General features: G+C 39.6%; 3 protein-coding genes across 3 annotated transcripts; all 3 read left to right on the top strand.

Moving 5' to 3' along the window:
- The first annotated feature begins 217 nt into the window (after positions 1–217).
- LOC145914175 (regulator of G-protein signaling 1-like) lies at positions 218–3,273 on the top strand. The gene is made up of 4 exons (XM_083001962.1): positions 218–428; positions 633–688; positions 1,410–1,576; positions 2,323–3,273. The coding sequence occupies exons 1-4, from the start codon at positions 277–279 to the stop codon at positions 2,467–2,469; spliced, it is 522 nt and encodes a 173-aa protein (XP_082858088.1). The 5' UTR covers positions 218–276; the 3' UTR covers positions 2,470–3,273.
- Positions 3,274–5,304: 2,031 nt separating this feature from the next.
- On the top strand, positions 5,305–6,317 carry LOC145914224 (intelectin-1a-like). The gene is made up of 3 exons (XM_083002016.1): positions 5,305–5,562; positions 5,770–6,030; positions 6,087–6,317. Exons 1-3 carry the CDS (start codon positions 5,320–5,322, stop codon positions 6,315–6,317), a joined length of 735 nt encoding a protein of 244 aa, XP_082858142.1. The 5' UTR covers positions 5,305–5,319.
- A 2,494-nt stretch (positions 6,318–8,811) lies between these two features.
- On the top strand, positions 8,812–10,198 carry LOC145914189 (intelectin-1a-like). The gene is made up of 4 exons (XM_083001978.1): positions 8,812–8,860; positions 9,094–9,446; positions 9,654–9,911; positions 9,968–10,198. Exons 1-4 carry the CDS (start codon positions 8,812–8,814, stop codon positions 10,196–10,198), a joined length of 891 nt encoding a protein of 296 aa, XP_082858104.1.

The following is a 10,198-nucleotide window of genomic DNA, read 5'->3' as shown; positions in this document are numbered from 1 at the left end:
CATGGACGTGTTTGGTCGTTGCAGGAAAGAATAAACAATGAGGGGTTTTAATTAGCGGTAGATTGGATATGAAGACTTCAACCTTACTTAGAGCTCAATTAATCGAACCAAGCCCAAAACCAACATTTGTTTGGTGAACAAATTAATTGTTTCAGATTTTATACCGCATGGGCCGTCTAACCCCACACTAAAAACTTTTTTTGTGCAGAACCAACTACGCCCCAACGGCTATTTGTAATAAAGTAATAAAATTCAAATAAATACACTACGTAAGAAATGCCTCGACGTCAGAATTCTACGTCATCATCGGATAGCACCGGGGGCCTCCGGTCGTCTATAAAAAGGAAAGGAAGCCAGAAAAGAACAAAAAGTCGCGCGAATCAGACGAACAACGGCGAAAAACGACTGAGCAGGAGACTCTCAGAAAAGTACAACACCTTTATCCAGTGTTTCCAAAAATAAATTTAGGTCCTAATTAAACAAATAAGTGTACTGTTTAGCTTGCAGAAATCTGTTTGTTTAAAACGGTGTGATTTTTGAGGCTACATACCGATAATTTAATGGAAAACTTCGATACTACTTCACTGATGCATGCACGTGCCTAATTAAACATGATTTAATTTACTTTGCAGGCAGAGCAAATGGCTTGGGGCAAAAAATACATTGCGGGAAATGCTCAAACAAAGCGGTGAGTACATAACCCTGTCGCAAAGTAATTACGAAAACAACAAGTTGGTGACGTAGAGTAATGCGTGTTGTGTTTTCAAACGTATAGCATAGGTGCCTTTGTCTTGAAGGTATGGCTAATGAGATAAAAAAACGGTAGGATCGAAACATAGAGATTTATTACCTTTCGGTAAAATTTGTTTGTTCACGGTTAAAATTATACCGAACCTGTCTCAAATTCCGTGTTGTTTTTGTTTTCAAACGTTGCCCCTGGCTTAAAGGTAGTAAGAGAAAAAATTAGGATTAAAACATTAGGACTTAGTAGTTCTAGGAAAGGGAAAAATATGCCCAAACTTTCCCAAATTCCGGCGTACTTGCCGTAACGTTTAAACACGTGGTTTATTGACTCTGAGAAAACTTTTTATTCTAAGAATAATGTTCATCCGTGTATCACAATTCCACTAAAGCTATACTTTTTGTTCCGAAATATATTACGACCAAAGGCATCATTAGAATCTGCAACAATCTGTCTGAAAAAGCTGCTGAAACTGATGTTGTCTTTTCGTGTATATATCAATTCAATTCAATTCAGTTTATTTACATCATAATCCGAGAAATAAAATGCGGAACAGTAAAACACAATAAATGATCCAGTTGGGATTAGATGAAGGGACGGTAGAAACCTCAATTGGTTATTTGAAACCGCCCCTATCAAGCATGTCTGATATGAATATACTTTGCAGGTCAACTGCTACGTTTCCGTGAGTTTTTGGAGAATGAGTTTAGCCAAGAAAACCTCGACTTCTGGCTTGCAGCGGAGGAATACAGGAAAATGAATCCCGGCGCCGAACGAGACGACAAAGCGAAATCGATTTACGATCGCTACATAAAGTGTAACGCCCCTCAGCAGGTAAATTGTTTTAACAATCGATATATTTTAATTAAATATTTTAAAGATAAACCAAACTTTGCAAGTAAATAAAAAAAATGCACAAAACATTGAGTGCCAGGCTGGTATTGGAGAAATTACCCAACTTAGCGACTGGAAATTAAAAATAATTTTACCGCCAGGAGCGCTGCAGAGTCGATTGAAAAGACCAAGTTTCCCCGGCGGGAAAAAAGCGACATTGGTTGAGTTTAATTTGTACTCATTATAACATGGGTGTAAATACACGCCTGAGTAACACGTTTGCAAAAATATATATTTGAATTGTAGAAAAAGCAATGCTTGTTTTGGTCAGTAGTGAGTAACGGTAAGTAATGCGTGGCTAATGCCCAAATTCTCGACATGGTATACCCTGAGCTGGAATGAGGCCTACGTTATGAAGTTATTTAGGTGGCCTGGATTTTTGGCTGGCTCCTAAGGCACATGCTTTGTTTGCCTGATGGTTATTCCGGCACTGGGCAAACCCTTTTGTGGCCTTTTTTTAATGATTAAAGCGTTCCATCATGATTCGACATTACAAGTTTTCAAACATCTGGTAACTTTCATCAACTTATAGCGTGAGGTGGATTAACAGTTAAGAATTAGGTTTGCTGTCCGTCTTCAGAATGCTCTTCCAAATCTTTGGCTCTCCCTTAAATACAACTTGGGCCTTTCATAGGAGGCATATGTCCACAACCCCAGGCTTATGAGTTTATTTTGCATTTGCTCAGGTCAACCTGACGTACACAACGCAACGCAGTGTCACAGAGAAAATGAAAGATATTGACGGTGACGTTTTCGCGGATGCTTCAAGGGAAATATACAAACTTATCGAGCTCGACTCCTATCGCCGTTTCACAGAAAAACTTGTTGTATGAGTTCGTCGTTTAGTACATAGATGTTGTTTATGTTTTGATACGTCGTATGGCAACTACGAATATGTTTTGATACGCCGTATGGAAACTACAAATGTACTTTGATACGTCGTATGGCAACTACGAATATGTTTTGATACGCCGTATGGAAACTACAAATGTACTTTGATACGTCGTATGGCAACTACGAATATGTTTTGATACGCCGTATGGAAACTACAAATGTACTTTGATACGTCGTATGGCAACTACGAATATGTTTTGATACGCCGTATGGAAACTACAAATGTACTTTGATACGTCGTATGGCAACTACGAATATGTTTTGATACGCCGCATGGAAACTACAAATGTACTTTGATACGTCGTATGGCAACTACGAATATGTTTTGACACGTCGTATGGCAGATATAGGAATGTGCCGGTTCGAATCCGAATAATCAACGCGAATCCTCTATCCAATGTGTTTAACTCACAAAAAAAAACGGTGCTTGAAAGTACGCAATGTCGTTCGGTTGGGTCGCACACTAATTTAATTGCACGCAACAAATACCTTTTAAAAATTTGCGCACGGATAAACGACATCAGAATACAATTATGTCGCAAAACGTGCGTGTAATTTTAAAGAGCATAACACTATTTTATGACGTCATTAAATATTAGGCGGTTTGTTTAATATTCCGAATCGGCCGATTCCGAATCTTTTCTGCTGCGCGTTTGTGCATTGTTCTAGTTCATTGTTTAAATATAGAGTTAAGTTTCTGTACAAAACACTTTTTCTGCTTCATTTTTGAATAAAATTTGTCAAATCAAGTACACGTATTCTGGAGGAGATGGTAGACCAGAAAGTGTCAATAAAATACCTTGTGAGAAAAGACGCTTTACCGTATGAGTCTTTAAAAGTAAAAGTGCGATTAATTTCGTGACAGACGCAGTTTATTTTGCGAATTTCTGTATGGGATACATGTTAAAGTGTTAACCATGCTTTCGCATGACACCTGTCGCCGCACTGCGCGCATCAGGCCCTTTATATTGGGCTATATCAGCTACGATCTCAGCTTCCGTTTTCGTCATAAGGTTCACATAAGGTGCCTTGGCTGTGATGCCAGTGAACCTTGGGCTACATGTTTCGCCATAATATAAGTTTTTAGTATGGGCCATTAGAGAGTATATGGGTCATAAAAGGTGGATTTGAATAAAAAAACAACCATGTGAACGCATAAACCGAAAGATGCTTGGGTCAACTTGACGCATTGCTTTAGGGCCAACAGGGCCTTAATCCAACACTGGGTAGGCCATGCTGAGTATTTGTGCATTAGCCACGTATTACTAGCTGTTGAGGAAAATAGCGGCGAATTTATCCATCTTTAAAGAAGTCAAGCTTGTAAATACTTTCCTCACGTTTAACCGCTTTAATCACGAACCTACGAAATTAAAGCGGAATGTACACAGAGGCAATATAAATAATAAAGGATTTTATAACCACTGGATTCGAAGCGTTTCAACGGATGTTCTCATCACACATCCGAAGAAAACAACAATCCTAAAGAACATCAGAGGCCAGGGAGCAGATCAAAAGTTTAGCTAATACACACTTACAGTGCCCTTGAGACGGAAAAATTAGGCCGGGGCAATAAAGGCCTTATCGAAGATCACATTAACATAAGAGGAATCAAGTCTGCGCAGTAAAAATCCAAAGAAACGGAGTTCATGGGCCCACAGACTCATATTGGTTTCGTGGAGCCTGCTTATCAAGTACAGTAATTGGATACATGCATAGCAATGCTGTTGAGGCAACCCAAAAGAAGTTTAAGGACATTTAAACGTGTGTTAAACACATTGTACCTTGGATTTTATGCAGGTTTCGGTCCGATACATACTATCTTCCCAACAGTTATATTAGACAAGCTTAGTGCCGAAAACCTTAACATTTAAAAATTCAGGCGCCGTCAGAACGAACTAAATGCATCTTATTGCTGGGTCAGGTCGGCCTTATTACAACTATGTTGTTTGCAAACTTACAAGCGGCTGTTTTTAATGCAAACAAGTTGACGTATTCGTTGCGATTTGTTTGCCAAGCAAACATTGATCATTCAACATTGAAGGGCAATTCTTGTTCCCTTGTCACTTCTGAATGCCTATGTTAACTTTATTCAAGTGTTTTCATATTTCTCCGAAGTGTACAAAGACCTTTCGGCAACTGCTGTCCGTTGTTTTAACTCGGTTATGCATATTTACACATAGTCCACACGTACAAATTCTGACTCCTTTCGTGTCCATGTCAACCTGATTAAATATTATGTGTCACTTTTGCATTGTCGATTGTTTTATACATAAAAATATATGTGTTTACGCATGTATTTCTGGTTCCAGGAAATAAATGCCATTACTTGGAATTCAGAGGTGCTTTCCCGTGATTCTCCACCCATATATACGGCAGTATCGGCTTTACTCGACACTCTACTGCTGATTGTTCACCGTGAAGACAAAAAAAACTTCGACAACGATGAAGAAAGCTTGTTTTATCGTTTTGCTTTTCGTTGCTGCATCAGCAGGTATTGAGTTTAACGAATTCAAATTTTTAGTCATAAATGGATAAAGATTTTCAGCTAATAAAAAATGATTGCAGCAGTCTAAGAAGATTATCACATACGTTTTTTTCCAAAAAAAACGTGATATAACTTAACTCTTTACTCAAGTGAGGCACAACTATAACAAATTACTGTTTAAAATATGTGCATAGGAACGAACAGTTCATGCAAAGACATACTGGATACGTCATCCACTCGACCCTCTAGTGGCATCTATACGCTGGAGGATGCAGGAGGCTTCCAGTACCAAACTTACTGCGACATGCTCAGCAACGGTGGGGGCTGGACTCTGATTGCTTCTATTCATGAGAACAATGCTCAGACCAATGGAAGATGCACCACCGGTGATAAATGGTCAAGTGAACAAGGGTCATCTTCTCTCCAGCCAAGGGCCGAGAATTGGATGAATCACAAAACGTTCGGGAGCGTGGTGTCCGCTACCTCTGAAGACTTTAAGAATCCAGGGTACTTCGACATCAACGCGAAAAATTTGATGATATGGCAGGTGTGGTCAAAACTAGAGTTGCCTTTTTCGAGCACCAAAAATACAGTCTTGATACTTCGCACACAATCTTGAAAACTGCATACGTAGCATATGCATGTCCAGAAAAAGCACTTCATGTTGACGCATTGTGCACCGTGTATATAACATTCGTACCTAATGCTTTGACATTTTTACTCTGTTTATTCAGTAAATCAAGTCTTTCACTAGGTGCCAAACGACACGCCGTACAAAGAATGGAGGAAGTCGTCTTATCTCAGATACAGAACCATATCAGACTTTCTTGACTTATTTAGCGGTAACCTGTACAATTTGTACAAGCATTACTTTCCTATAGTATCCGGTCAGTACTTGTGGCCTTCTGGATACGGACCCGCTGTTCCAGTGGTTTTCGACGAAGGTGATGGCGGAGAAGTTATCAGTCATTTCGGACCGAGCGTACAGGCGCACATCACTCCAGGATACATACAAGTACGGTGTGATATAAGTGTTAACAAATATCCATTTTTGACATGTGTTTTTTTTAGTTTCGCGGATTAAACGGAGAAAATAGCGCTTACGCCATGTGTCCTGGAATCAAACTCAGCGAGGCCTATCCCCATAATGAACACATGTGTCTTGGTTCAACTGGCTATAATGCCAACGCCAACTACTGCGGAGACTTCGCTGGGTGGAGCTACAGCGGCTACGGCACCCACACTTCATACAGCGTCGACAAGTTTTTGATAGAGAGCACTTTCCTGTTGTTCTACCGCTAACATTCTACTTAACGATAAAGTTCTACTTCCATATAAAGCGGGAGCACTATTTTGTCAAACAAATAAACATGTTTTGTGATGAATAATTCTGAATAATTAATGAACTTGGAATTACAATTTACCCATGAGAGTCTAATAAAGTGGTTACGAGGGGTACACGAGATCTTATTCTATATTAAGGTTCGGTTACATCAACACTCCGATACGTTTTATTAAAACGGGGTGCGACAATTCGAATTGTTGATGTTAAAGAGATTTCGACACGAAAAAAGGATACGAACTACTGTCCTGTCAGATGATGGGATAGGGTAGAAGTAAACTCTTCGGTTTTACTTATGTGTGGATTCCAAACTTTTATTTACCGAGTCACGTGGTTCTGGGATTCAATAATCAGTGCATTACATAGAAGCGAAATAAAAAAAAATCTTACGCTGCTCAACCAAAACGCGTTTTATCCAAAATGAAACAACTTTTAGATCAGCAAACCCTCGAAGGCTTAGCCTCGGTACAGAGGACTGTGTACGCAATAATTAGCGGGCTAATAAAACCCAAGTCGTTTGGGAATTGGTTCGTCGCTTACAACCGTTATTTAATCCAACAGATGGCTTGTGGTATTGAGCTGGTAAGCCTTAATCACCTTTTTGGTGATGTTTGTAATGAATGCAAAAGCCAGAGGCGCATCCTTAGTTGTGGATTTTTTTTTTATAAATTGAGAGTCCTTACCGTTACCATGGTACATAAAAATGTAACAGTTGTGTTGTTGCAACGGCCAGTTAGCAATTTTCATGCCAGATATGACCTTAGACATTTAGTTTGTACATTTAAGGCGAGTTTTTTTTTTTTTTAAGGCGAGCTGTTTTTAATGCAAACAAGTTGACGTATTCGTTGCGTTATGTTTGCCAAGCAAACATTGATCATTCAACATTGAAGGGCAATTCTTGTTCCCTTGTCACTTCAGAATGTCAATGTTAACTTTTCATATTTCTCCGAAGTGTACAAAGACCTTTCGGCAACTGCTGTCCGTTGTTTTAACTCGGTTATGCATATTTACACATTTATAATCGCACCTGATATATGTTTCGCCATAATATAAGTTTTTAGTATGGGCCATTAGAGAGTATATGGGTCATAAAAAGTGGATTTCAAAAAAAAACAACCATGTGAACGCATAAACTGAAAGGTGCCTTGGTCAACTTGACGTATTGCTTTAGGGCCAACAGGGTCTTAATCCAACACTGGGTAGGCCATGCTGAGTATTTGCGCATTAGCCACGTATTACTAGCTGTTGAAGAAAATAGCGGCGAATTTATCCATCTTTAAAGAAGTCAAGCTTGTAAATACTTTCCACGCGTTTAACTGCTTTAATCACGAACCTACGAAATTAAAGCGGAATGTACACAGATGCATTATAAATAACAAAGGATTTTATAACCACATTAACACTGGATTTGAAGCGTTTCAACGGATGTTCTCATCACACATCCGAAGAAAACAACAATCCTAAAGAACATCAGAGGCCAGGGAGCAGATAAAAAGTTGAGCTAATACACACTTACAGTGCCCTTGAGACGAAAAAAATAGGCTGGGGCAATAAAGGCCTTATCGAAGATCACATTAACATAAGAGGAATCAAGTCTGTGCATTAAAAATCCAAAGAAACGGAGTTCATGGGCCCCCAGACTCATATTGGTCTCGTGGAGCATGCTTACCAAGTACAGTAACTGGATACATGCATAGCAATGCTGTTGAGACAACCCAAAAGAAGTTTAAGGACATTTAAACGTCCGTTAAACACATTGTACCTTGGATTTTATGCAGGTTTCGGTCCGATACATACTATCTTCCCAACAGTTATATTAAACAAGCTTAGTGCCGAAAACCTTAACATTTATAAATTCAGGCGCCGTCAGAACGAACACTATGCATCTTATTGCAGGGTCAGGTCGGCCTTATTACAAATATGTTGTTTGCAAACTTACAAGCGGCTGTTTTTAATGCAAACAAGTTGACGTATTCGTTGCGCTATGTTTGCCAAGCAAACATTGATCATTTAACATTGAAGGGCAATTCTTGTTCCCTTGTCACTTCTGAATGCCTATTTTAACTTTATTCAAGTGTTTTCATATTTCTCCGAAGTGTACAAAGACCCTTTGGCAACTTACGTCCGTTGTTTTAACTCGGTTGTGCATATTTACACATCTTAGCCCTATCTTTCTAGACCTGCTTCCAAATAGTCCACACGTACAAACTCCAATTTTTTCCACTCGAAAAGTTTTTCCACAACCTTATTAAACATATTGCGTCAATTTTCGATTGCTTTAACTTCGCAATAAATGTTTGCGCATGTATTTCTGGTTCCAGGAAATTGATGCCATTACTTGGAACTCAGAGGTGCTTTTTCATGATTCTGAACCCATATATACTGAGGTTACGGCTTCACTGGACACTCTGCTGCTGATTTTTCACTCCGGAAACAAAAAAAAATCTGACAACGATGAAGAAAGCTTGTATTATCGTTTTGCTTTTCGTTGCTGCATCAGCAGGTATTGAGTTTAACGAATACATGTTTTTAGTCATAGATGGATAAAGATTTTCAGCTAATAAAATATGATTGCAGCATTTTGGGAAGAAAGGTGCTTTTTCTTGCTGAATACAGTTGCTATCATTGGGCATAAGAAGATTATCACATACTTTTTTTCCAAAAAAAACGTGATATAACTTAACTTTTTTGCACATGCACAACCATAACAAATTACTGTGTAAAATATGTGTATAGGGACGAACAGTTCATGCAAAGACATACTGGAAACGTCATCCACTCGGCCTCCGAGTGGTATATATACACTAGAGGATGCAGGAGGCTTCCAGTACCAAACTTACTGTGACATGCTGAGCAACGGTGGGGGCTGGACTGTGGTTGCTTCTATTCATGAGAACAATGCTCAGACCAATGGAAGATGCACCACCGGTGATAAATGGTCAAGCGAACAAGGGTCATCTTCCCTCCAGCCAAGGGCCGAGAATTGGATGAATCACAAAACGTTCGGGAACGTGGTGTCCGCTACCTCTGAAGACTTCAAGAATCCAGGGTATTTCGACATCAACGCGAAAAATTTGATGATATGGCAGGTGTGGTCAAAACTAGAGTTGCCTTTCTAGAGCACCAAAATTACAGTCTTGATACTTCGCACACAATCTTGAAAACTGCATACGTAGCATATGCATGTCCAGAAAAAGCACTTCATGTTGACGCATTGTGCACCATGTATATAACATTCCTACGTAATGCTTAGACATTTTTACTCTGTTTATTCAGTAAAGCAAGTCTTTCACTAGGTGCCAAACGACACGCCGTACAAAGAATGGAGGAAGATGTCTTATCTCAGATACAGAACCATATCAGACTTTCTTGATTTATATAGCGGTAACCTGTACAATTTGTACAAGCATTACTTCCCTATAGCATCCGGTCAGTACTTGTGGCCTGGATACGGACCCGCAGTTCCAGTGGTTTTCGACGAAGGTGATGGCGGAGAAGTTATCAGTCATTTCGGACCGAGCATACAGAAGCACATCACTCCAGGATACATACAAGTACGGTGTGATATAAGTGTTAACAAGTATCCATTTTTGACATGTGTTTTTTTTAGTTTCGCGGATTAAACGGAGAAAATAGCGCTTACGCCATGTGTCCTGGAATCAAACTCAGCGAGACCTATCCGCATAATGAACACATGTGCCTTGGTTCGACTGGCTACAATGTCAACGCCAACTACTGCGGAGACTTCGCTGGGTGGAGCTACAGCGGCTACGGCACCCACACTGAATACAGCGTCGACAAACTGTTGATAGAGAGCACTTTCCTGTTGTTCTACCGCTAA

This window comes from Ascidia mentula, chromosome 9 (genome assembly GCF_947561715.1).
Source record: "Ascidia mentula chromosome 9, kaAscMent1.1, whole genome shotgun sequence".
NCBI classification, from domain to species: Eukaryota; Metazoa; Chordata; class Ascidiacea; order Phlebobranchia; family Ascidiidae; genus Ascidia; species Ascidia mentula.
Note: the sequence above shows the minus strand (reverse complement) of the source record. Positions and strands in the feature narration are given on the sequence as shown.

Excerpts from the sequence above, each read along its gene's own strand:
- LOC145914175 (XM_083001962.1), top strand. The coding sequence starts at position 277 with ATGCCTCGACGTCAGAATTCTACGTCATCATCGGATAGCACCGGGGGC. Across the intron at positions 429-632 it reads AGCAGGAGACTCTCAGAAAA|GCAGAGCAAATGGCTTGGGG; the intron begins GTACAACACCTT and ends TTTACTTTGCAG. Across the intron at positions 1,577-2,322 it reads AGTGTAACGCCCCTCAGCAG|GTCAACCTGACGTACACAAC; the intron begins GTAAATTGTTTT and ends GCATTTGCTCAG.
- LOC145914224 (XM_083002016.1), top strand. The coding sequence starts at position 5,320 with ATGCTCAGCAACGGTGGGGGCTGGACTCTGATTGCTTCTATTCATGAG. Across the intron at positions 5,563-5,769 it reads AAAATTTGATGATATGGCAG|GTGCCAAACGACACGCCGTA; the intron begins GTGTGGTCAAAA and ends GTCTTTCACTAG. Across the intron at positions 6,031-6,086 it reads TCACTCCAGGATACATACAA|TTTCGCGGATTAAACGGAGA; the intron begins GTACGGTGTGAT and ends TGTTTTTTTTAG.
- LOC145914189 (XM_083001978.1), top strand. The coding sequence starts at position 8,812 with ATGAAGAAAGCTTGTATTATCGTTTTGCTTTTCGTTGCTGCATCAGCA. Across the intron at positions 9,447-9,653 it reads AAAATTTGATGATATGGCAG|GTGCCAAACGACACGCCGTA; the intron begins GTGTGGTCAAAA and ends GTCTTTCACTAG. Across the intron at positions 9,912-9,967 it reads TCACTCCAGGATACATACAA|TTTCGCGGATTAAACGGAGA; the intron begins GTACGGTGTGAT and ends TGTTTTTTTTAG.